The 26,825-nt window shown below is 43.2% G+C and overlaps 1 protein-coding gene across 1 annotated transcript; it reads left to right on the top strand.

The window, feature by feature from the left end:
- The first annotated feature begins 735 nt into the window (after window positions 1-735).
- Window positions 736-26,426, top strand: smc3 (structural maintenance of chromosomes 3). Its single transcript, XM_056409297.1, has 29 exons — window positions 736-872; window positions 1,964-2,039; window positions 2,231-2,269; window positions 2,383-2,450; window positions 2,674-2,745; window positions 4,493-4,572; window positions 4,671-4,749; window positions 5,403-5,520; window positions 5,705-5,880; window positions 6,209-6,289; window positions 6,564-6,728; window positions 8,186-8,307; window positions 8,620-8,833; window positions 9,058-9,161; window positions 10,940-11,039; window positions 12,009-12,169; window positions 12,349-12,490; window positions 12,783-12,933; window positions 13,420-13,570; window positions 16,170-16,323; window positions 16,442-16,600; window positions 17,436-17,543; window positions 17,706-17,814; window positions 19,411-19,658; window positions 22,099-22,311; window positions 23,015-23,206; window positions 23,890-24,067; window positions 24,628-24,734; window positions 24,899-26,426. The coding sequence occupies exons 1-29, from the start codon at window positions 858-860 to the stop codon at window positions 24,968-24,970; spliced, it is 3,654 nt and encodes a 1,217-aa protein (XP_056265272.1). The 5' UTR covers window positions 736-857; the 3' UTR covers window positions 24,971-26,426.
- Window positions 26,427-26,825: the final 399 nt, after the last annotated feature.

Below are 26,825 nucleotides of genomic sequence, written 5' to 3' on the forward strand. Positions count from 1 at the left end.
GAAACCTGCTAACCCATAAAGGAACGCCTAATCCTCAAATGTAACCCCAAAAAAAGATAAAAATGTGTCAAATAGAATTTAGTAGGCATACAGCCATCTTAAAACACTTGCATGCCAGTGTCCTCAGAGGACTCCAGATAGCGTATGCAAGTTTCTGAAAGCATGTTTACATCCGCAACAAGGCCCAAATACAGCAGAAGAGGCAACAGTGACACCTGCAGCGACACAGATGGCTAGATTGTTTTATCGCTTGTATAGCAATGCAATCTAAACACAATATTCATGTAAAAAATTAAAACTAGACAAAGGTGAAGAATTTCGCAACTTCTATTTGAAACAGAGTGACAGTCTTTATCGAATGAGATTATTTTTTGACCATCGTCTTCTCCTATTTAGCCGCTTCTCGTAAAGTACTTTTTTCTGTCTTTGGCGCCTAGAAGACAGGCAGCCAGACTGTACCAGCTGTACAAATGGGGAGGTTGGTACATGACAAACGTGTCCAACATATTATTTACATACAAAGCAATGAGACCAAAGGTTGACGACGCAGTGCTGTGGAGATATGTTGTTCTCAATTGCCTAATTGTGTATAGTTAATGTATCTATCACCTCTTATTTAACGTTATGGTTATTGCTGCTATCCTGTTTCTCCAGAATGGTACGGTCCATTATATCCCGCCCCCGCCGCCATTTTCCATGTTATTCTCTCAAGCCACACAGTGTTAAACCAATTTGTAATGCTTCGAATTCTATTATTTTGTTAAATTTGGGTCATTAAATTCCTGGCTTCTCCAGTTCAGTGGCGGGAGGGAGCTTATCTCCGAGTGAATCCGAGGAGCCGCCTTGTTTAGACCGCCATGTACATCAAACAGGTAAGCTAACGACCCCAGACTTTGTGTGCGTTGCCGACCCTTCACGTTATCCCACTGAATGGTCGCTCGGGATGCCGAGGTTTTGCACACATTTTTAACGTCAATTAGATCGCAGCGCTCTGCTAAATCAAACCTAAGACAGGTACACGTGTAACAGATCATTTGCTCATGCTAGTTGAGGCTCCCTGCCTGGAGGAATCTGCCCGCCCCCCTTTTTCTATGATGCTAAGCTAACGCTAGGAGGCTAACGTTAGCGGACAAACGGCTTTTATTTTAAAGTTGCACAGTATCATAGTTAAGTCGTTTTTTTAAATCACATGTACATATGGGTTTTGATAGTATTGTTGTATGGGGTCATATAGTTGGCACACGTGCTCACTCTTTGACGTCCCGGATGAATGAATGCTGGCCGGTCGAGGCCCTGGTGATAAGATAGATAGATAGATAGATATATACTTTATTAATCCCCAAGGGGAAATTTGTCGAGTCAGTAGCAGCAACACACACACACACAAAAAAAAACAAAAAAAAATAGAAGAAGGTGATCTGTGGATCTGAAAGAGTGTGAGAGTTGTAGCCTCCCGCCGTCATGTTCAATGTTCTCTCTCCTTCTATCTGTGGCAGCGCAGCGGAGGAGACGAGAAAGTACTAAGTCTGTCTCTGTAGGAGGTGAGGTGTGGAGTGTGTCCCGGTCAATGGACAGTTCAGTCTTCTCTCTCCCTCCTCTCCTCTCCCTGTTCCAGGTGCTCAGCTGCTGATGATGATGCCCCAGCCAGCCTTCCCAACCTGTGACGTGGACGGGTGCTGCTGGATGCTGCTCCAGCAGCCCAGCCAGCAAGTGCAAGCACACGCACATGCTGGTAGACACCTGAATGGAGAGCATCTTCAGCATCACACCGTGACCCGTTCGTGATGACGTAAAAAAGCAAATGCGTTTTTAATGTCGAGTCTAACTTATATCAAAGGGCGAAGACGGTATATTGTTGCATTCAGAAATAGTGCCGGGTTTGCGTCACTTTGGATAACTTCCCGTTAAGTTCACCTGACGAGGAGGATGTTGTGCTCACGCGGGTGTCTGGGTTCTCGTGCAGGTCATCATCCAGGGCTTCAGAAGTTACAGGGACCAGACTGTGGTCGACCCCTTCAGTCCGAAGCACAATGTCATCGGTGAGTGCATGGTCATCAAGATGAATCCCTCCTGTTGTTGTGTTGTATCGTACTTAGCAAAATGGAGTATGTACTTTGAATGACAGCAAAGTATAAGTATAATTTTTGCCAGAGCAACATTGTTGTGCCAAATACTTCTCTCGATGGTGGCCTGTCTGCTTATCTACTTTGTGTTTCCCCCCCTGTTACAGTTGGAAGAAATGGGTCAGGAAAAAGTAACTTTTTCTATGGTACGTCTCCCTCAATGAATTTGACCATGCAGCAGTCCCAACATGTTTCCCTTCTGTGCGATGCCAGTTATCTTTGGTTGTATAAAGCCGTTTTCTCCGCTCTGCTTCTTTAGCCATCCAGTTTGTGCTCAGTGATGAGTTCAGCCACCTGCGACCCGAACAGCGCCTGGCCCTGCTCCACGTAAGTTCAGGCAAATGTCACACTCCACGGATCAGTAGACATTTGTTGTCCGACGGTTTTGTAACTTCTTAATAACTGGTGAATTACAAAAGTTATCATCCGATTACTGTCATTTCTTTTTTGTTAAAATTTTAGATTTAGCAAGAGATTGAAACATATTTTAACAATCAAGGTAGTTATTGCACGTTATTAAATAATAAATTATGAATTTCCTCCCTTGTAGGAGGGAACTGGTCCTCGTGTCATTTCAGCTTTTGTGGAGATTATATTTGACAACTCTGACAACCGACTGCCGGTAGGAATGGCAATCATTTCATATTGATCCTATTACAATGTTATTGTGGAAGAACTGATTGATTCTTTCCTTTGTGATACACTTGAATCCTTTCAGTAAGCCATCCTCTGTGTGAATGTGATAAATGCTTGTTAGTTTTATGTTTGAGCCAGTAGAAGCTACAGCTAGAGGTAAACTAAAATATTGGCTGGTGTACGCTTAATCGTGCATATCGTTGCATGTCCAATGTAAATGTGTATGTGTGTGTGTATATATATATATATTAGTTTCTCTTCCTTTCATGTTTTGTGTACAGTATTTTTGCCAAATTAACTGTAAAAATCTTCAATTTTAACGACCCAATTAGCCACAACATTAAAAAAAAAGTTGTACTAGTTTAAAGGGTACCTGTTGAGATCGCGAATATGTAGCCAGATCAAAAGATAATGTGTTTCTAAAGGTTATTCATGCACTGACGGTCCAGTATTCAAACAACAATACGTAGTTTAGGCTGTCAAAAGTCCCTCAACCGACAAGCTTTCATTATACTGGTGCTTGAATATGGCGCAGGTGTGCGTATGTGTCATCGTTGATAGATCGACAGCCAGCCAGCGGATGTTCAGAAACCAATGTAAATAACGCCGGCCGCCGCAACAAATGCTGAGAGAACATAATAAAATAAAGAAAGCGAAATATGGACGATGAATGAAAGATTGTCAGATTCAGCAACTGGATAACTTGTAAAACACTTAAAGCAGACTATCCCCATTTAGTGAATTGTGACAGCGATGATAGATGATGATGAAGATGAGATGATACCGACCGGATCCGTGTCCGCCGCCGACACCCGACCGGACTGTGGATGCGGTCGGCGGATGTTGAAATGTGTATGTGTGCCACAAAAAAACACATTTGTTGTATGTAAAGTAAAAACATTCATTAAAGAACGATGATATAGTGACAGATATAGTACATCACAAAGTGAGCATGATAAGTGAGCTGCATGCTACAATAAACTAGCTAAATAACTATGATGCAATTGATATGTTATGATGTGGAATGCGAGCCCAGGATGAGGGGTTCGTCCGAGAGTTGCAGTTGTTTCTGTGATTGTTTCATTGTTTTCATTTCAAGATTGTTTCAGTTATTGTCAATTTATTATTATTTATTATTCATATTCATATAAGCGAAGGCCTATTATAGCTTGATTCCCACATTTTGCGAGCATGATATCACGCCATGACGACTCTACGTCTATGACCTTTGATATGAGTACCATACGAACTGATGTCTGCGCACTACTGCGACATGCAACTGCGGATATTGACAAAATGTAAAGCCTCAAATGTTGACAAGAATGTTGACAAAATGTTGTGAGTTGACTTACAATAGAAAAACCCTTTAATACCTACATTTATACCAATACTTAAAAAAATGTACATCAATAAATGTGGCAAAAGTAGCAGATTACTTCTTTTCTTTTCAACATCCGTAGTCACGGCTACCAGAGGAAATGGTTCATTATCACTCTGTTATGTTGTTGACTTCATGTTGTACTGTCTTCCAAAATTGCTGATGACCGCTGTGACCACAGATAGTAGTCACGCAGTTCACACAGTGCTTATTACTCTGATGATGATGGCCGGATGTTTGCACCGCTCTAGAAACCCTAAGATTTCCGCTTGGATAATATTGTGATTCAACCAGCCAAATCTGCTGCTGTGTATGATTCTCCTCTTCGCCAGTGATGAACTGTTTCTCCCTCCAGATCGACAAGGAGGAAGTCTCCCTTCGCCGCGTCATTGGCGCAAAGAAGGACCAGTACTTCTTAGACAAGAAGATGGTTACGTAAGTATAGCTGTGGATTGGATAATAATTTAATCACAGGAAATAACACCTCTGAGTCCATGTAATAACTTGTCTGATGGGGTCTCTGATGGTTGCAGTAAGAATGACGTCATGAATCTTCTGGAGAGTGCTGGCTTCTCCCGCAGCAACCCTTACTACATCGTCAAGCAGGGAAAGGTGAGAGCGGACTAGGTGCCAACATCACGCTTGTTAATGACATACTCGTTAATTTCACAACGTTGTGTAATGCTTTGCGATATTCAAACAGAGCTGTAAAAAGACTGCCAGCTGTGCCGTAGTTGGATGTCTTTGCACGATTTTAAGGATAAGTGTTAAATAAGAAATCAACATCTGCTAAAATTTTATAATTTGTCAGGCTGGAAAATCTTAGCGCTGCTTTGAGCATCAGCAGTGTGTTTAGTGTTGGCCGATTTGAAATTCTGCTGCTGGCTTTTGCTTTTGGAAATATATATTTTTTATTATTCTTGATATCGGGGTGTTCTGCCAGCAATCTAACTGTCCATCAATTCCATACACAGAACCACAATTTAAAAAAATCATACGTCTGCTACCATGTTGTTACTTTTTTTTAAATGTGCTACTACAATGCGGTAAAGCATAGAGACCGAATAGAGCGCAAAACCAATAACCGGCATCGCATGGATAAATATTTTATATTTTTCATGAAGAAAAACATTTCTCAGCACGAACAAGTGAGGACCATTATTGTGGCCGGCAAATATTGTTATTGTCTGGAATGCTAATCTCATCATATCGTCCAAGACTAAATGCATTTCATCTCACGCATTCTACTTTCAATGTCCGTGCAGATCAACCAAATGGCCACAGCGCCCGACTCCCAGCGTCTGAAGCTGCTGAGAGAGGTGGCGGGGACACGGGTGTATGATGAGCGCAAGGAGGAGAGTATTTCGCTGATGAAGGAGACGGGTAAAAGCTCCTTAACATCATCGTCTCATAGACTGCAATTATTGACGATTGTTGTGCTCAAATGTACCTTGACGCAGCATTCATCATTAAATTACAGCTATCGGAGCAATTCCAGTCCAAGGAAGTTAAGTGTTGGTAGTGATTTAAATGTTTTAAAAACAACAACCTTGTGTGTGTTCCTCAGAGGGGAAGCGAGAGAAGATCAATGAGCTGTTGAAGTACATTGAGGAGCGTCTCCACACCCTGGAGGATGAGAAAGAGGAGCTGGCTCAGTACCAGAAGTGGGACAAGATGAGAAGAGCCCTGGAGTACACCATCTACAACCAGGAGCTGAATGAAACCCGCGCCAAGCTGGATGAGGTAACGTACTCTAAAAAACAAATGATATACTGTGTATACAGCGAGTGAAAGACTGAACATGTTTCACTTTATGATCTGGTTTGGTGCCAGGGTGGGACATTATCACTGCCCATTATTCTAATAACATATACAGAATAGTAATATTAGCTTGGCTATGAGTAGTTTCTCTGCAATGTTTGTGGCAGGTTTAGAGCCATTGGAAGGTTCAGTGGGTAGGAACACGTGTGACTCTTGTTTTAACCAGCCTGTAGCCAGTGTACCAATATATCTCCCCCTGTGCTGTGTACAGCGTCGATACCAAGACCTTTTGGCTGTTTTTTTTCTCTAGCTGACAAGCAAGAGAGAGACCTGCGGAGACAAATCCAGACAGCTGCGTGATGCTCAGCAAGATGCCCGAGACAAAGTCGAGGTAAAGACATTTTGCAACAGAAGTGTTAATATCTGGGGTAAAGGTCATCGTGGTCCTTGTTTATATGTTCGACCAGATGAATACATACGTAATTAATTTGACATTTATAGGACTAATGTATCCAACTGCCCTGACAGTGCGAGGCCTTGGTAAATACACGCATAGTCAATAAATCACAGAAGAGGAAGTAAGTTGTTGTATTTACGGTCCTTTTGAATGAAATCTCACAGCCTGTTTTTTTGTGTTTTTTTTTTTTTTGGCTCTCCTTCTGTAGGATACGGAGCGTGTTGTGCGAGATCTGAAGTCCAAGATCTCTGCCATGAAGGAGGAAAGAGAGCAGCTGTCGGCCGATCGCCAGGAGCAGATCAAGCAGAGGACCAAGCTCGAGCTGAAGACCAAGGACCTGCAGGACGAGCTGGCAGGCAACAGCGAACAGAGGGTACGGAAGCCTCCCATCTGCGTCACACTGCACACGTGATGCTGCACCAGCAGCATTCCCCCCCCTCCCCCTTCCCCTTCCCAGGCACCATCCTCACTGTTGGAGAAGGATGGTAGTCCGTTTCTCTTCTCACCCACTATACCTTCCATGAAAGTGTCACGTAAAGGCTCACAGTTTGTGAAAACTGTAACCAGCATTTGTTTAATTTTACTTCAATTTATGTAAATTGTTCCATGGGAATTTCCTGTTTACTTTAAAACATTTTTTATTTATTTAAATGTAATTAACCAGGAAAAGCCTCATTGAGATAAAAATTCTCCTTTACAAGATAATTTACAATTTAAAAAATCTGTTTGGCCTAATGGATACAATTGACAGTTTTAGCCGTAAATCTTTCCGAATAACTTTTGCTGCTCTAATAGTTGAATTGAGACTAGGATTAGAGGAGGCACCAGCCTGTGTATCAGAGCCTTTGCCATGAGCCCCACTATACATCATTCCTGGCGGGTAGTTGTGTGCACTCAGCTGGCAGGAATCCCTCTCCGTATGGCCCTGTGTTCAGTTTGTGTGCACGTGTGAGTATGATAATCATGCATAACGTCTTTATTGACCCACGATGAGTCCCAGGCAGCATGTTTGCGGTTGGTTGGATTAAGCCCACCTGGCTCCGGCTGGCAGAGCATCAGCCAAAACTCACTGGAGCAAAATGAGACAAAAAAAGTGGGAAGCAGAACTGCGTCACGCATGTGTGATGGCGTTGACACGAGAGGGAAAGTACATGTTTTCATGCCTGTGGGATGACAACCCATCATCACCACTTACACTGTCAACACCAGGAGTTACTGAGCAGGTCTGCTTTTAGATTCCTACTGAAGCTGTAGGAGGAAGATTTTTAGGAATTCCTTTTGGATCTTGATGATGGGGTTTAACATTTTCCTCTTTGCATTTGCTTCATGTTTCCTCTAATAATTCTAAATGTTTAGTGTGTCCAGAGTAGGATGAAGTTTTCCCATTAGTATGTGATTGTGGTTTACAGGCACCATCAGTTTAGTGATGGTACCTGTGATTTTATGCTCATTTATTGTGGCGTTCGTTTCATACATATTTACTTTAGTATAGTATAACGCAATGCATGCTAATTATGCAACATAATATATTTTCCAACTTTATATCCATCCGACATCATAAAATACGCAAAGATCTCTTCTGTTTGCAGCTTTAGTTGCCGAGAAGACCAGAGTTAAATAAATATATTACTTATAGGAAATATGGTTAAAACCCCAAAATTATTTTCGATCAGAGCTGAGTAACTTATTATAATATTTGTCAAACTATTTTTGATCTATCATTTTGAACTTTGTGTAAATGTTCTAAATATTTATTGTTTCTCCCCTTGCCCACTTCTTTGTTTCACATTTTGAAGATTTGTTGTAAAACTTCCAATCTCGCTCTCCCAGAAACGTCTGCTGAAGGAGCGGCAGAAGCTGCTGGAGAAAATCGAGGAGAAGCAAAAAGAGCTGCAGGAGACTGAGCCCAAATTCAACATGGTGAAGGAGAAAGAGGAGCGCGGCATATCCAGGTAGGGACGACTCCTTCTCAGCCACAGCCCCTCGAGCAGCCGATGGCCGGGCATCGTCCCATTTTGAATAAATTTGGATAACAAGAGCTCTAGAGGTGGATGCACACAAGCCATTCATGGATTCTCTAGGGATAGATATATACGTTATTCATCCCCAGGGGTATTGAAGGAACTGACTAAACGACAAAAGCGGTTGTAGGGTTATTGATATTGATTAAATTAAACATGTCTATGCACAGTTAAAAAAAAAAAATGAACACGATTAAGATGACCCGTTAATGTGTGAACTCCTGTGGCTGCGCCTCCCTCCAGACTGGCCCAGGCGACGCAGGAGAGGACCGACCTGTACGCCAAGCAGGGCCGTGGCAGCCAGTTCACCTCTAAAGAAGAGAGGGACAAGTGGATCAAGAAGGAGCTGAAGTCTCTGGACCAGGCCATCAATGATAAGAAGAGGCAGATCGCAGCCATCCACAAAGACCTGGAGGACACCGAGACCTGCAAGGAGAAGAACCTCGAGCAGTACACTGTACGTTTAGAGATAACATCAAAGCGATAACCCATTCGGTCTGAATCACACGATGTTGCTTCTGCGATTTTTTTATTTTTATTATCTTGATGATTATCTTGGTTTATTTTACAAGACCATTTAAATGCTACTGTATGACGATTTCTATCGTGTAATTCATCAAACCGCTTTTAATCTAACCGACAGCTGAGTTTATCTGATCAACTTTCATTTTGTCTCCATAGAAACTCGATCAAGACCTAAGTGAAGTCAAGACGCGCGTTGAGGAGCTGGACAAAAAGTATTACGAAGTCAAGAACCGGAAAGACGAGCTGCAGAGCGAAAGAAAGTAAGAAGCGTGTCTCAATTTAGAGTTCAGCCTCATCTTGTGCTTTCTTATTTTTGTGTGTAGTTTCTAAGAGTTTAGCATCATTTAATTTATATTGTTCAAAGCTTTATTCACATTGATTTGAAATCCAGAGTGTGACTGTAGATTAGATTGACTAGATTAATTTATTAGTTTGGTCGATTTAAAAAGTGGGGAAACTAAATCAGTGTTTCCCAAAGCCCAACATGACAGACTCACATTTCTTAATTTTTGCTCAAACTCAAAGATGCTCAGTTTGATGTCAAAGAGCAGTAAATAAACTAATAAATATGCAGATTTCAGAAGCTGGAATCAGAGAATCGTGACCAAAAAAAGTACTCAAACTAATACATTGATTATCAAAGGATTTGGCGTCCTCATACTATTTGTAGAATTATTGTCCAGTGATGGTTGACGAGGATTGTGGCCGACTCGCGTGACTCAAATTATTCCAATAACTCAAGGGCGTTGAATCCAAATACCAACATTTATTGAAGAAAACAAGTTTTACATCTCGCAAAATACTCCTCGTCAATCCACCTGTCTCCATTTAGCCTTTCAAAAACAAAGCTCTCCTGCTTGCTGCACGCAAAGAAAAGCAATACACATCAGAGAAAGTTGATTTTAGGTCATCTCCTCTGATAAATCACACACTTCAAATTGAGGATTTTGTTCCAGGATTTAAAATCTGAATTTGAATTGCTCCCCCTTCCCTTAAACCAATCTGCTGTTTCTGCTCGACAGCCTTCGGTTACACAGCAGAATATTGTCTGCTGTGAATGTCACTGGGCCGTCACTGATTGGTTAAACAATGAGGTTTATTCATGCGGCGTGAGGATGGCGTCTCGGGTGCCAGACGCCTCTCTGCTTTTCATGTGTCCTCCTGGGCGGATGAATTGTGTTGTGGGCTCGTTGTGAACATTTAGTCAGGACAGCTGCTTCTGAAACACGACACACTGAGCATTTCCATTCAGTTCACGACTATTAATTGTGACGGCGCACTCGAGGCAAATGTGTTTTTTCTTAAATGTATGTTTACAAAAGAGGTCAGGGCCTTTTTAAAAATTTAATTCCATTAAATTTAATTACCGGACCCTCGGTATAGTAGCTAAATGAAACTGATTATATGAATAGGTTTGTCTGATATTGAATTCACCCTCCAGTTCACTGGGACCCATTGTTGAGGTGAAGTGGTTGAAAAGGCAGCATAATGACATCTTTGATGTATGAATGATGTGCAGACCAACAGCTGCAAGCTATTAGAATTGTGTGTGTGTGTGTGTTATCGAAAAATATAAATGCATTAATTAAATTTCCCGAATGGAAACAAGAGGGAGACTGTTCTATTTAAAACAAATTATTATTATTCAAAATGTGATTAATTAACATTGATGAGTGACTTCATATGAGGATTTAAAAAGTCTAAATTATTTTAAAATCAAGGGGGTGAATACTCTTATAATTCACCTAATATTTCTAGTTGGTCTGCATGTATGGATTTAAGGAGTTGCATTATTAAAGTTACTGTGTTGCCTCATTACCTCAAGACAAATACCATTCATATATAATAAGCACCAAAAAAATCAATTATTTACATAAAAATGTATTCTAAAGGACAGCAATGTTTACTACAGTGTCCTCTTTTTTGGGTGTTCTTTAAAAAAAAGTTCTCTCACTGTCTGCGTACCATGGCTGCAGTTGGGTTTTGTTCTTTCTGGTGACATAAGTGAACCGCTGTGTGCCCCTCTGTGTCTGTCCAGCTACCTGTGGCGTGAGGAGAACGCAGAGCAGCAGGCCCTGTCTGCCAAACGAGAGGACCTGGAGAAGAAACAGCAGCTCCTTCGAGCGGCAACTGGCAAGGTCCGTGTCGCTGTTCACGACTGTGTAGTTATTGACTTGCATAATGCAGCTACACGATACCTAGTGTGTGTGTATGTATAATACAGGGGGCACAGACATAGAGAATTTCAGAGGATTTAACATGAATGACAAACTGATGGTACCATGCAAATTACTTAACATGCGTACACACACACACACACACACACACACCTGCCTCATTCTCAGGATAACACTTGTATACGCCAGTGGGTGAAACCTTCAAACGTGCACAGACTTACTGGAGTGAGAAAAGAAATGGGCAAATGAAGATGAATCAAACCCCAAGTGAAAAAGTTCTTTTTTCCCCTCCTTTATACGAGCCCACCCGAATGCTGCAAAGGACTCGCTCTGAGTCAGCCAGTTGTCAGGATAGGTATATCAAGTGGAGTCATTCATCTGCCTCGCTCCTGGCACCTAATCACAGCTCGCTGCATTTACATATGACTCACTCCGCGCTGCCTTATCCAGTAACTGCCAGTCGTTTCTTCTGGGCAGATACATCAATCAAATATCCCTTCTGAATAATGACTGCTGAGATGAAAGGCTGTTGGGAGCTTCATGGACAAATGTCCTGCCCTTTTTTATTTTGCTTTCATTGATCTCGGCTGACTCATCCTGTCTCCAGAGGAGGCCACAAAGAACAGGATGGACAACTCTCACCTTTTTTATATTCATCGTGCTTCACAATAATAATAAAAAATACAAAGTCATTTTTGTCAATACTGAATACAAAGTTTCACATATTCTTCACTGAACATGTCCTACATTAGAGAAGAGATAGTGGCTGCTTTTGTAATAAATAAATAAACTACTATGAGAACATTATGATTAGGCTGTATTTTTTTTTATTGCTGCGTTATTTGTTATATTGTGTTACTTTCCTATCTAAAATATAGTTTACCAATTGTACTGAGACTCAACCCTCGTCTGTCTCTTGTGGTCATACAGTCCATTCTCAACGGAATTGACAGCATCAACAAAGTCCTTGAGCATTTCCGTCGGAAGGGCATCAACCAGCACGTCATCAACGGTTACCACGGCATCGTCATGAATAACTTTGAGTGTGAGCCCGCCTTCTACACGTCTGTGGAGGTGACTGCTGGTACCAGGTAAGGACTGCCTTTTTTTAACATTTAGTTTCCTCGTGTTTTCACCGAAAACCGTGTCACCTCTTCTCTGTTTCCACAGATGTGTAGATATTTGTTGTTTACTATGACGCAGCCTGGATTTAGAGTTAAAGTGACAATCTCATCCACTCATGTCTCTATTTTACTCTTGTGTTTTCCAGACTGTTCTATCACATTGTGGAGACTGACGAGGTCAGCACCAAAATACTGATGGAGTTCAACAAAATGAACCTGCCTGGAGAAGTCACATTCCTGCCCCTGACCAAGCTGGACGTCAGGGACACGTCCTACCCAGAGACCAACGTGAGGCACATGCATACATTACATTTGTAGGCAATACATTTAGACCTGACAGCAAATCAAATATTGTACTTTACATACTTGAAGTGTAACAATCATGTGCTATATCAATCAGATATATTGTTATTGTTGTTATTATTACAACTCTTAATCACCCCATAGGACATGAGGCAACAATGAGCGCCCTCATTTTTCCGAGTTACGCCTGAACACTACGATACACAGTTCTTGTTTTTTTGGTAATGTGTGTAATATTCTCCACTGTGTTCATACCAACGTGTCTCTGCCCCATAAGGACGCCATCCCCATGATCAGCAAGCTGCGGTACAGCAACCCCTTTGACAAGGCCTTCAAGCACGTGTTCGGGAAGACTCTGATTTGTCGCAGCATGGAAGTTTCCACCCAGCTGGCCAGAGCTTTCACCATGGACTGTATAACTCTGGAGGGTAAGTGGACCGGTGATGCACAGTACTGTCTGTACCGCTACCGCAAGGACATAAAGGGAAGGCGGCAGCTCTGTTTAACAACAAAAACATCGCCTGTAGTTTCCATCGGGAAGAAAGACCACAATCATCTGTACAAACGTACATACAAAAAAAATATATGAAAAGATACTGGTCGGCATTTACATCTATCGGGTTGTTAGTTGGAAGGTTTATCGAGCTGTCGCAAGGCTGTAAAAAGCCATCTGTCATTTGGGTGATTATTTGAACTACCCACCCTCTCTGAATGATCTCATTTAAACTGTCGTAAAGGGGTTTGGCGATGTCATCCGGCGGGGCATTAAATCAGGATCTTTTATATGCCTTTTTTACATCACTGAACCTTGTGCATCGTAGCTCAGTTTTTTTTTAATGCTGCATTAATATCATTTTGAACACGCTCCAATACTGTAGACGCACTTAATCTCTTTTGATGTTGTGACCTTCTAGGCGACCAGGTGAGCCACCGGGGAGCTCTGACGGGAGGCTACTACGATACCAGAAAGTCTCGCCTGGAGCTGCAGAAAGACATGAGGAAGGCTGAGGAGGAGCTGTGTGCGCTGGAGGCCAAGCTCAATGAGAACCTGCGCAGGAACATTGAACATATCCTTTCAATTGCATCTCAAGACAATGTTTAGTCATTGATGCCCACAGGAACATGTCGGTTCCCTTTGTTCAGAACTTAAAGCTTATATCTCTTTCATTGGGAAATTAGTATTTTTTTATAAGCTGCATTGCCTGTATGGCTAGATGTGCTGCAGACATTGGTGCAGTATTGCTTACAATGTAAATATGTCTGCTTTTCAGTGGACATTATTAAGAAAAGGACTCTTTTAGTTTAGCTGAGTTTGGAACTAGTTTACTCTAAAAGAAATTCATGCGGTTTCTCTAAAAGCTTCACAATGTTATCACACTCAGTTCTTTTCCTCCCACTGAGTTTTATTGGCTGCTTCTCAAGTCGGATACCTCCGTTAGTACACTGTGTACGCTGTGTTCTCCAAAGTTTTGCCCTAAATCGAACAGAAGGGAAAGTTGCAGCCCACTGCAGTTTTGTGTTAGTTTGTCCCAGTTATGTGGTGCATAAAATCCCACTGCTGCATCTCTTTGTTTAGTTTGGGCTCTGGGGACAGAAAGCAGACCTGCCCCAGTCCACCTGAGAGGTCGGCTGGTTCATGGTGTAGCAGAAGGTCAGAGTTATAACTATTCAGTGATTTATTAACCAACAACAGTATTTCAAAAGGCATTCTTTGGTCGACAGGAAGCCTCCAGAACTGGAGTGATGGGATGCACTTTCCTGGACTTGAGCATCAGTGTTCTAAATCAAAAGCTGCCGTCTAATCCACTTTTTAGGGAAGCCTGTGGAGACACTGTTGCAGAAGTCGAGTCTACTGAAAATATAGGCATAGCCTAGTTTTTCCAAATCCAGCTGAGACGCAACTTTTTTTATGTTATAATGATGTATTGTTATGGTGACGGTAGGCTTACTTTGTATTCGTGTTAACGTGGCTTAATGCAAGTCTGAGTCCATGACTACACCTAGATTTCTGGTTTGGGATTTATTATGTCCATATCCATCCCATGGGGTCCACTGGAAGTGCGAGACAGAATAAATCTTTCTACATTTGGAAGTGACAGACTTCATCAATTTGAAATATTGTTATGATTTTCATAATAAATAGGAAACCGTCAATATTTTCTTAGAGTTGTTTGAGATAGAAAATATGTCTTAAGACGAACATCCTGTGTTGGGGAAATAAACATTTAAATTCATATGCCACCTTGCAGTGCAGAGGAGGCTCTCCTATCTCTGAGAAGTTATAACACCCCTGAGCCGTCCCTCAATTACAGTTTGATGTCGCATGTCTGAGCCCGTCTTGAATATGGATTAAATCTATCTGGGTTATGTGGCTACTTCAGCCAGCAGGAGGTTTACTCGGGTGCAACGTGAGGGTCAAGAAGGATTAGTTTATGTTGTGTCATACCGGCTGGAGACATGACTCACTTCTGGACAGCTTTGTGAAAGCAGGACAGGCAGATCAGCGAGGATTTGGGTTTGCACGTACGGTATGTTTATGAATATGGTCACTTCCTCTGAGAAATGATTATGTGTGTGTGTGTGTGTGTTTGCACACCTGTGTAGCTCCTCGCTCGCAGCCAGCACTGCGTAATATGTGCACCTGCTGATTACATACGTGTGAGTGGGCAGGGGGAGCGGGTGACGGGGCCGATGACACGGCGCTCGTCCTTCACTCCTGCGGCGGTGAGTCAGACAGCAGATCAATTATTTAAAGCCTCTTGTTGTTTTCCACCTCTGCCCTGTGAATTAAACAAGGTGACGCTGATGCACCTCACGCCTCCCTTCGGTTACCGTTCGCCTTCTTCATTCTGCCACGAGCACCACGTTGCAGCGGAAGTCTTGAGACCGCTCATCACGGCTGCAACTCTCATTGACTCCTTCATGTCGCATGATTTCGGGGCGACTGTCGCTCAGTGGTTCGACCTCAGGGTCGTCCTTCAGTCGGGGGATCAGCAGTTCGATCCCCGTCTCCTCTGGACCATATCGATGTGTTCTTGGCGAGGCATTAATCCCAAATTGCTCCCGTAGGCTCCAAGCGGTGTCTGAATCGGTGAATGGTGACACGTTGTGGTAAAATGCTTTTGAGGGGTCAAAAGACGAGAGAAGTGCGATACAAGTCCATCGCCCACGGTTTATATTGCATTCACGAGTTGAAGTGGTCAACGCGGTGTTAACGCGGGTTCATAAACCATTTCACTCGGGGCAGTTAGTGACCTGATGTCCGCTTGTGCCCATTAAAAGAAATGATCGGATAACCCTAAACCATCTATTTTCTCCTGTTTACACAGGACGGCCCTCTGACTTTCAGCAGCTCTTTTAACGATAAAAAACAATCAGCAGATGTCTTGGCCTCCAGTGTTTATTGAGTCCGGTTAAACCTCAAGGGCTCAGGTTGTAGTCCTGGTGGATCAATACGCTTCTCTGGTAAATTAGATTAATGATGTGGTGGGAAGGCTTCTTTCATCCTCTTCTTTATCAATAATGACACACTCCTGGTATTGAGGCACTCGAGAGTTCAGGGGAAAAAAAACACACGCTAGTCGTCCTGTTGGCTTTCTACGGCCTCTACAAAACGGGTCATCTGTCGTAACCGTTGGCGGATACTTCCTTAATCACGGCCCTCACGCATCAACAATGAGATCGACCAGATGATGAACCAGATGCAGCAGATCGAGACGCAGCAGAGGAAGTTCAAGGCGTCCAGAGACAGTATTATGTCCGAGATGAAGATGCTGAAGGAGAAGAGACAGCAGTCGGAGAAGACGTTCATGCCCAAGGTGATCATCACATAGTGTCACAATGTCGTCATTTACCGGACATACGAGCCCAGAGTTGGCATTGTCTGCCCCCTGGGAGTCTGTGCTCGCCACTGACGTCCGCCTCTTCATCTTTTAGCAACGCAGTCTCCAAAGTCTCGAGGCCAGTCTCCACGCCATGGAGTCCACCAGGGAGTCCCTGAAGGCCGAGCTGGGTACAGATCTGCTCTCTCAGCTCAGCCTGGAGGACCAGAGGCGCGTCGATGACCTCAACGACGAGATCCGTCAACTCCAGCAGGTGGGTAGCACAGGGTTCGTACGGTCATGGAAAACCTGGAAAAGTCATGGAATTTTAAAATGGTCATTTCCAGGCCTGGAAAAGTCATGGAGAAAAAAACATAAATCATGAAAGTTTTGGAAAAGTCATGGAAATGTGTTCTGATCACATGTTCATTTACGCCGAGTTTGAAATAATTAATATGTTTTTCAAAGAAAGACGCCCAAAATATAAGCCGGCGTACGCTCTCAATACGCTTCATGTTCTACATTGTTCTCGCGCACGATGTGCTAGTGTGTCGTGTTCACATTACCTGACTGAGGTAAGAGCAGCAGGCAGCGTCCATGTGTGGGTTGAGCCTGTGATGCAGCGTTGCCCCCTCGTTCTCCTTCAACGCCAGCTGCACTCTCATCTCGATGATCTCTCAGCCCTCCCTGCTATGGTTGCGCAAAACAACTCCGCCCCTGCAACGTGGATCCTTTTTTATGTTCGTTTATGCAGTATTGGTGGTCGTCAAATTCTATTGCTCGTGACATCCCCCTTCGTTAGGAGTTATTGTTAATGATGTGAATGCCCACACATAGATGAGGATTCACAGAGGACTTGTATTCACAATTTTCATTTTTATTCAGTGCAGAAGTGGATATTGTTGTCGCATTTTAGCAAAATTGTCCTTTTTTAGCTATATTACTGCTCCCATTACTTACTTTCTCTCTGATGGCATCATTCTATGCATTAGATGTATTCCATCTTATACACTTTTATATGTTGAGTTGTTGAGAGTGTATTGACGTCTTGTTTCTCTGCACCGGGCAAAGAGTAACCCATTGTGCTGTGTGTGTTCATCCACCCTCAGGACAACCGGCAGCTGTTGAATGAGAGGATTAAGCTGGAGGGCATCATGACCCGAGTGGAAACGTATCTCAACGAGAACTTGCGGAAGCGTCTTGACCAAGTGGAGCAGGTACACTGTCCCTGTAACACTCCCCAGAAACATGTCCTAGTCTGGCACCACAGCGTCGCTTCGATTGTGTAATGTCAGATTTGTGTGTAACTGCGTTGTAGTGTTTGTTCTTTTGTTTGACCCTCTTTTTTTTTTTATGTGGCCTCGTTTGCATCGACACAGGAGCTAAATGAGCTGCGAGAGTCTGAGGGCGGCACGGTGCTCACAGCCACGACGTCCGAGCTGGAGAGCATCAACAAACGTGTCAAGGAGACTCTGTCGCGATCGGAAGGTATGCACTGGACTCAAGACCCCCCCCCCCCCCCGCTGGGATGGTGTGGGCAGCAAACCGTTATGTTGGCTTGTAACCATGAGGTTAAAATCATGCAAACACTTACTTTTCATCAAAATACATTTTCTGATGATTCATCCAGGCCACACACACACACACACAGTTACCCCAATTATTTGAGAAACGTATGTTAAAATGAATCTTTGTTTCTTTTCTTTTTTTGATGTAGTACCGTCACTGCATTGATACTGCCTTATCATTCCAGGCAACTGGCAAATACAGCATATCACTATCGTCTGATATCTGTCATCTTAACTGATTTATTAACTGTGGAGTCCAAAAAAAAGCTATAGTCTGAATTCATAAACTGTCCTCTGGGTTTGTAGCACCAGCAGATGGCGAAAAATGTCTGCGATATGATCGCCTCCCAGTGGTTGATTTCCTGTTCCAGAGACAGCCTGGCCGTTGTTATGATGGCCTCGCGGTGCTATGACTCAGATGAGGTGGATGGAAGGCAGTCGACCTGAATAGATTTAGTTTGCATGAATTCCTAAATTAAATAAATAAAAATAAAGACATATTAACAGCATGAGCTTATTCTGAAGTAGGCATTGTGTACCGTCTTTTGATTTGGACCCGTCCCGATATCAAGGCAATTTAAACTCACTGTCGGAACTAAGATGTTATACAATCGTCTCCGGAATCTGCCCCCTGCGGTGCATCTGGAGATGTTTCTGGTGGAGCGCTCCGCCCGCTGAGCCCCGTTAATCAGCACGAGTGCCGAGTTGATTTGAATCCTTAATGACAAACAAGTTTTCCGCCTTCTCCACGGATCGGTCCCCTGCATCTCCGTTCTCCAAAACTTTGCTCTGTGCTCCATAACAGTAGTTGGTTTTGGATATGGTTTTACATTTGAAGCGTTGAGGTGTTTGAGTGAAGTGTTAGGGTTGGGGCAGCATGTCCATTCAGCAAGGCCAAACGTCTTAACGTGTGAATTGAAGCAGAATATCTTGTTGCGTAAAATAATTTGTGAAATGATAACACCTTTTAACCCTCCTGTTACCTTCAAATTTACCAACATCTTTTACCCCTGGGGTCAATTTGACCCTAGCAATTAAAACCTAGAGAAAATTATTAGAATTTATATTGTCTCCCAAGTTTAAGTGTGAGGTATGTTTGTTTGTTTGTTGAATACTCAAATAGCCCTTTAAATAAATAAAAAAGTAGATATTTCTTATATGTTTTACACAGTGAAAACATATCATGTGAATTTTATGTTTTCCCAGTTGTCCCCAATAAATTAGGAAAAGTCATGAAATATGAAGCATAAATATTTTTTATGTCAATAGTTTTTTTAGAGACGTTAAACATTGAATCGGGTCAAATTGACCCCGAAGGTAATAGGAGGGTTAAATACATGTTGTCTCTTGGACTGAGGACAGCTTCTACGTCAGTCGGTTGTTGACGGAGGCTTTTCAATCCACATGGAGTAATTCTGTCCGCTGAACGAAGATGAAACCTGTACGCCTATGAGGAGCGCTCGTGTGTTTTGTGTCTCATTTGGAATGAAACCGTCTCCTCCAATGTCTTTCCCAGATCTGGATATTCTGGTCGACAAGACGGAGATCGAGATCAAGGACCACATAAAGAGCATGGAGCGCTGGAAGAACATCGAGAAGGACCAGAACGACGCCATCAACCACGACACCAAGGAGCTGGAGAAGATGACCAACAGGCAGGGCATGCTGCTCAAGAAGAAAGAGGAGTGCATGAAGAAGATCCGAGAGCTCGGCTCGCTGCCTCAGGAGGCCTTTGAGAAGTACCAGACCCTCACGCTCAAACAGGTACGCACACTCGCAGCGCTTCACGGTGATGCGTGGTGATCCGTTGCTTTTAAGTTTCATTTATATATATTACAGAATATGGATTCTTTAAATGACCTCATTTCAGGTTAAAACGGTAGCCCAGATGAAAATTGCAACAGGATGTGCTCTTTCCTCCTGTTTGTACTGGCCAATCAGAGAACACCTTGCTAATGCACGTCCAACGTTAGCAGAGTAACCCACGGTCCTCCTCTGAAGTTATTGTGAGGCTTCAACAGTCGTACGATGGATAACTCGAGTGGATATCTTACAGGGATGAGTGTTGTTTTCTTTCAATCGTAGTTTCTTCATGAAACTGCTCACAAGAGGGTCTGTGGGTTATCTCCAGTAACTGGGTCATCATTTCTTGAAAGAAACGAATGTTTGTTTTGGTGCTTTGGGGACCACAATTTATTAATAACAATCTCATAGTATTGGAGAGAGAGCAACATCTCTATGTCTGATATCTCTAAAACTAGGCAACTCGCACCAAAACAATCTAGTATGAAAATATATGAAGACAAAAAAATGTTGATCACTAATAAGACATTATTTTCTTGCTAAGCTACAGTGAAGGGACAATAAAGCACTAGGCACCACAAGATGTTACTTAACAAAATTTGAGCAGTTAATACAAAATAAAAAAAATATAAAATGCACTCGGTAGCTTTGAGGCCTTTTTAAGAAAGAAAATTATAAGAGTACAAGACGTTTAGACAGTCGGAGCCAAACTTTGACTTCACAGCGACACCAAAGACAACAGCAGCACCAACAATAAAGGAGTAGTGACGGTCAGTTTTTCGGCACACCCAGTCGCACTACCTGAATCAAACACACACACACACACACACACTCTGATGCAGCCAGCTCGCCTTAAGGTGCGTTCACACCTAAAGCGAAACTATTTTTTCGCGCGACCGAATCCCATGGAAAGTCAACGTACAGACGCGGGTGGCTGCGATAGACGCGATATTTTCCCGGGCGGCGCGTTTGGGGCGACGCGATGTGGCCGACGCGTTTACAGCGGCAGAATTTTCGCCCCGAGTTGAAATATTTCAACTTTGAGGCGGTCATCTCGCAACTCGGGCCAATCAGCTCTTGAGTTCCGCTCTCGTAGCGCTGGAAGCGGAAGTCTTTCAGACGTAACAGTAACTTCATCGGTGAAAGTGACCGAGCTGAGTGAGCCTACGGGTGATGTCATGAACCCAAACACGAGGGCGTTAGTGTGTGGGACGTCCACAACAAGTATAAAGCAGAACTAGTGGTTAGTTATTCTGGTGGATGAAGGAGATGATAACGGTCTCTACGGAGACGAGACACGGAGATAAGCCCCGCCCCTCGCGCAGCGTCTCGACGCTCATGGCGAGAACACGGCAAATGGTCGAGCGAGTAAACTCACGCGTTTTTGGCGACGCGAAAAATAGTTTTGCTTTTGGCGTGAACGCACCTTAAGGAATAAGACTCGCGGCCATCACATCCCGCCCACTCACCAGTGACTCAGACACTTGAGTGCTCCGTCTCAGATTATTTTTTCTTTTTTAACCAGCTGCCTCTGGGAGACTTAATTAGACTTGGCTAAGTCTTTCATAAGTGTCGGCGTGTGCGTGTGCGTGTCTGATCTCCCCTTCTCGACGATGCTGAAAATAGCCACACGCATTCTCATAAACACTCCACGTCGTTAAGCGCTCTCCCCGGGACCCTGCTCGGGGGCCGAGATGGTGCCATTGATTGCAGAAGTGGTGGAGAGGGCCAAGAAATAATGGCGCTCGTGTGTTCTGTCATTAGTGATACAGATGAATGATTCATGGTTTGAGAGTCCGTGGCGCCCATGTCCCTTTTGATCCAGACTCAGCTTCTTCTTAATCAGGTCATCTTCAGACCTGAATAGAATCTATCAACATATTTTTAAATACCGAAATGAATAATGGCTCTGAAGTGACGTCCCCGTCGACAAGTGTATCACTGCACACTCGGACGCCGGAGAGATACAGCAGAGTTGTGCTTCCACATTTTCGTGGCAAAATACATTATCTGAAAATAATCACAGGGCAGTGATGTTGTAATAGCAAAAATGCTAAATGAAGAAATTTCATTATAATTTCAGAAGTTTGCAAAACTTTAGACGGTAATGTTAACATCAAGCGTGCATGCATTCTTATCTAAACTAATGCCTCTGAATATATAAACTGTAAAGCATATAGTTAATCATGATGGTATATACAAATTAATAAATGATACAGGGCGTCCTTGAAAGAACTTTAAAACAGTCTTACAAATACGGACACATGAATTTCTTATTCTTGTACTTCAAAAGCCACTTCACAGAAAAGCTTCTTTTCAGAACGATGTGGCCAAGTTGCCGACCGATTCCCCCGGAAGTCGATGAGGATTTCATCTCGACGTTTTCTCTCTCCTCCAACAGTTGTTCCGGAAGCTGGAGCAGTGCAACACGGAGCTGAAGAAGTACAGTCACGTCAACAAGAAGGCTCTGGACCAGTTTGTCAACTTCTCGGAGCAGAAGGAGAAGTTGATCAAGCGCCAGGAGGAGCTGGACCGCGGCCACAAATCCATCATGGAGCTCATGAACGTCCTGGAGCTGCGCAAGTACGAGGCCATCCAGCTCACCTTCAAACAGGTGCGTGGCTCGACCGGACTGTTCCAAGTGTGCGGGGGGGCGGGGGTGTGCATGCGTTGACATCGCGTAGCTCGCGCAACGGTCTGTTTCCATCCGCCAGCGAACGCGTATTTGATGTTTAATAAGACACGCCTCGCTTTGCAGGACGGATGTGACTCGTTGGTGCTTTATCGAATAATTCTATAACACGCATGTTTTTTTTTTATGCCCTTGGCTGTGACGTACAGTGGCACTCTGGTATCAGATATAAGAGTTGATGCAATATTATGAATGCAATATGGTCTCTAGAGTTAAACGGATCAATATCAGACCGGTGTAAAAGAGAATTAGTGTCGGTCAGTTTTGCCAGTCAGCATCTTCTGGTACTTAACAGTGGGACAGGCAGACCCGACCAGTGGAAACACTCCTGTGTGGCACCAGCTCAGCCTTTCTTCAGATCGATGACTAAATCCACCTGAAGTCAGCGTTTGACAATTTGAGCTGTTCAAACACGACCGGCATGGACGGTATCGCAAATGTAATGCCTTCTGCGAAAGAGCAACATGTTATCTTTATTATTTGGACAACTGGATCGACTATTCCACTTGCACAATATTTATTCTCCTATTTAGTGACGAAACGCATATTAAGTTTCAGCCTCACATTTTGTCACGTGACTTAACATGGCAGGAAGAATTACGGTGAATGTTTTCTCTCCCCTCAGGTGTCAAAGAACTTCACTGAGGTGTTCCTGAAGCTGGTCCCAGGCGGCAAGGCGACGCTGGTGATGAAGAAGGGCGACGTTGAAGGCAGCCAGTCTCAAGACGAGGGCGAGGGAGGTGCAGATGGCGAGAAGGGCTCCGGGTCACATAGCAGCGTCCCTTCAGTGGACCAGTTCACTGGAGTCGGCATCAGGGTAAAGAGTCCTTTTCCGTTATTCATCCAATCCCCTTTGACTGAGAATGCTTCCCCTTCTACAACAGTTGATGAATGTCATTTATTACGAAAAGCATCGCTATGACAGTTATGTTGTATGTATTTATTTAGTATTGTCAACACACCTGATGCCGTCATGCCATGTGAAACACCCGATTCCCGTCACTCTGAATGTGTGCGTCTCATTATCGAAGCCGTCCTTACAGCACAGGAAGAATCCTACTCGTCCTGTGTTGGAGCATCGGTCCCAAAACAGAATATAACTAGAATGGGCACTCGGTAGAGCGCATGCCTTCGCATATCACAAGATTGGGCATTGAATTATGAACATTTTGGCATTAGTTGCATGCCAATTGGATACACATTGACCGTGCTATAGTAAAAAGAAGATTTTGACCTTTCCATGACCTTGACCCCAAAATCTAATCAAACGGTCCCCGGATAATAACCAATCATCCCACCAAATTTCATGCGATTCGGTTTAATACTTTTTGTGTTATGCGAGGAACACGCATACAAATAAATAAATAAATACACTACGATCAAAACATAACCTTCCGCATTTTCAATGCGAAGGTAATAATGATAAAGTAACCCGCAGGTTCAAATGTAAGGTCTTTGTGCCTTTTGGTTTTGACAGACGACCTCCCTCGTCGTGTGTAGGTGTCGTTCACAGGGAAGCAGGGCGAGATGAGAGAGATGCAGCAGCTGTCTGGAGGCCAGAAGTCTCTGGTGGCTCTGGCCCTGATATTCGCCATTCAGAAGTGTGACCCGGCCCCTTTCTACCTGTTTGACGAGATCGATCAGGCCCTCGACGCCCAGCACAGGAAGGCCGTCTCAGGTAAAGTGCTCGTGGAACAGAGCCATGAATTAATGTCAAATGTGTAGCAAGAACATGAGAAGCAACCGTGCAGAGGCTGCAACGGTTCAGGTATTCGCTCGATATTGCTAGTGACTTTTTTGGTTGTTGCTCCGTCCCGATGCGCGCAGACACGCCGGCATCGGAGCTCTGCGGCGCGAGACGGCGAGCCGAGAAGTGTTAACGCGACACAGAGACAGAAATGACGGCTGTTTAGTTTGTTCAATAAAAGTACAAAGACGTGGCTCTTTAAGAAAAGGGACTTTAAATTACTTCTGCTGTAATTTGGCGCTATAGAGAGAATTACAGGGTGGCGGGCCAATTTCTTTTTATGTCATGCGATCCACCAATACTATGCCGCGATCGACCGGTGGATCGCGGTCGACGTATTGAGCACCCCTGGTCTATACTATCTTCATGATTTCAAAAGAGACCAACGATCGTAACAGAATATCGTGGTTTTCGTTCTTTGTGAGAAAGCTTTGGCAAATGCAAAAAAAAGTCCTGATCTCTTTTCTGTTCGCGTTGCTCGTCCGTCTCAGACATGATCGTGGAGCTCGCAAGCCACGCCCAGTTCATCACCACCACCTTCAGGCCCGAGCTGCTGGAGTCTGCCGACAAGTTCTACGGCGTCAAATTCAGAAACAAGGTGAGTCTTCTGCTGAAGGGAGGGTGTGCTGACAGTCGTCCACGTGGATCAGCCGGGTTCTTCTCTGCCATCGTGCCGTGACTTCAGCATGCATCGCGTAACCCCCTGGTTTTATACAAATGGAATTCATTTCTGTGTGTGTGTGTGTGTGTGTGTGTTTTTAGGTGAGTCACATTGACGTGATCACAGCGGAGCAGGCTAAAGACTTTGTGGAGGATGACACCACCCATGGTTAATAGTCCCCAGCGCTTCATCCTCCTCCTCCTCCTCCTCTACGGTGCACTGCGTAGCTCAAAACCTTTCACAACGAGGCCCAAAGACAGAAATATCTCCCGCGACCCACCAGCCCTTTTTTTTCTTCTCGTCTTTCTTTAAGATCAACAGTGCAGTGAGTCTTATGCTTCTCACACCATCTCCAAAGGTTGAAGTTTAATTGGAAGAAAAAACGTTTTGATAACACCATCGCTCGAAATTACTCATATTTGACATCATTCCAGGCTGATGAAACTTCAAATTTGAGAAATATCCGTTTTTTGTTGTTGAAAATCTGCGTGCGGGAGACGTTTGTTTTGGCACATTTTCCTGCATCGCCGTGTCTCTGTGTGTATCGCCCACGCTGGAGTTACAGGACAAACAGACGTGTAATTGTTTTACACTGAAAAATCATTTTCTCTCGAGAGGTCCTGAAGAGAGCAACAACACCTTTTTGTCCTACTTTATTAAATTGTTCTGGTAAACTAAAGTTTCGAGCTGATTTTTGGTTTATCTGTCATTTATAAAATGCCAGAGACGCTCCAAAAGGTGACGAACCTTCAGGACCTTTTCTGGAGGCGAATCCTCTTGTGTACAGTTGAGTGTTTTGTTATGACTTGGATCAGTGGAGGTGGGCGGGGCCTCCAGCTGATTTTTTTGTATTTTTGTTGCCACTCTTGCTAAAAGAGTCTTTGTTCCCACTGAGGTTTCTGTAATGTAAACTCTTTATACTCTTTGAAACGATGCTACCGTGTATCTGTCATAACCGGCCACGTGGTTTAAAAATGTTCAAAGGTTGTGGTTACTTTTTATGGTTGTTGCTGTATTGTGTAATTTCCTGTTTTTTAGGTAATTTAAATATATGAAAGTTTTAATTCCATAACACCAGATATCCATTGTGGAAAGCAACCCAGCTTCACGGACTTCATCGTTCAATATTCATCATTCAATATATTAAAAAGCAAAAGTGATTCGGAGATGGAGTATTTTAGTTTGGGTCATGACGTTACTCGTTGTAATTGATCATTTCCTTCCTGGATATTTTGTTTGGGATTAAACTCCTCATATGTTGCACCTAGTTTTACACACACTTTATAAATGTTTTGGTTCATTTTTATGTAATAACAAAACTTTAAAATAATAAAATAATTTTAAAACAGTCTGTTTCGCTCCACTTAATACGACCACTAGGTGGTGCTGTGCCATTGATACCTGACATCCTCACTCACTATATAAACTTTTAGACAGAAAAGGTTTGAACGGTTGAACTTTTTAGGAAAAATACAATGCCTTATTCAAAAGGATTTTACAAAATAATTGAAATTGAATCTAAAATGTTGCTGCTGAAGGATTTTTTTTTATTGCATACAAAGCAAATCTGTTCGGAAGTTACCAAATGCATCCGATGTAGATGTTAAATAAAAACATAATCAACTTGGATTTTTTTTTTTATGATTGCTGTATATTCGTTTACTATTTTTTTTTTTCAATCATATCTATTCCTGTATTAAATACTAAGGTTTCCTGAAACATTTAGGGAGGGAAACAACATCCAGCTTTAGAGTCAGCGTTGAGGCAAATCAGACACGAGGTCAGTGACACATTACGACGCCCCGACACCTCTTGCATGTTGTTGGTGAAATTAATGATCTTGTTGGTCACTCATGCGAGGCTGTCAGAGTGTAACTACAACTTGTTCTGGAGGCCGGTCTGAAGCACAGACTCCTGAGATGGATCACAGACTCCTGATGTAACACTACAGACCTCCAGAGATGGATCACAGACTCCTGATGTAACACCACAGACCTCTAGAGATGGATCACAGACTTAAAGAAATAA

The sequence above is a fragment of the Pseudoliparis swirei genome, chromosome 24 (genome assembly GCF_029220125.1).
Source record: "Pseudoliparis swirei isolate HS2019 ecotype Mariana Trench chromosome 24, NWPU_hadal_v1, whole genome shotgun sequence".
In the NCBI taxonomy this organism is placed as follows: Eukaryota; Metazoa; Chordata; class Actinopteri; order Perciformes; family Liparidae; genus Pseudoliparis; species Pseudoliparis swirei.

Excerpts from the sequence above, each read along its gene's own strand:
- smc3 (XM_056409297.1), top strand. Across the intron at positions 6,290-6,563 it reads ATGCCCGAGACAAAGTCGAG|GATACGGAGCGTGTTGTGCG; the intron begins GTAAAGACATTT and ends CTCCTTCTGTAG. Across the intron at positions 24,068-24,627 it reads GCACAGGAAGGCCGTCTCAG|ACATGATCGTGGAGCTCGCA; the intron begins GTAAAGTGCTCG and ends CGTCCGTCTCAG.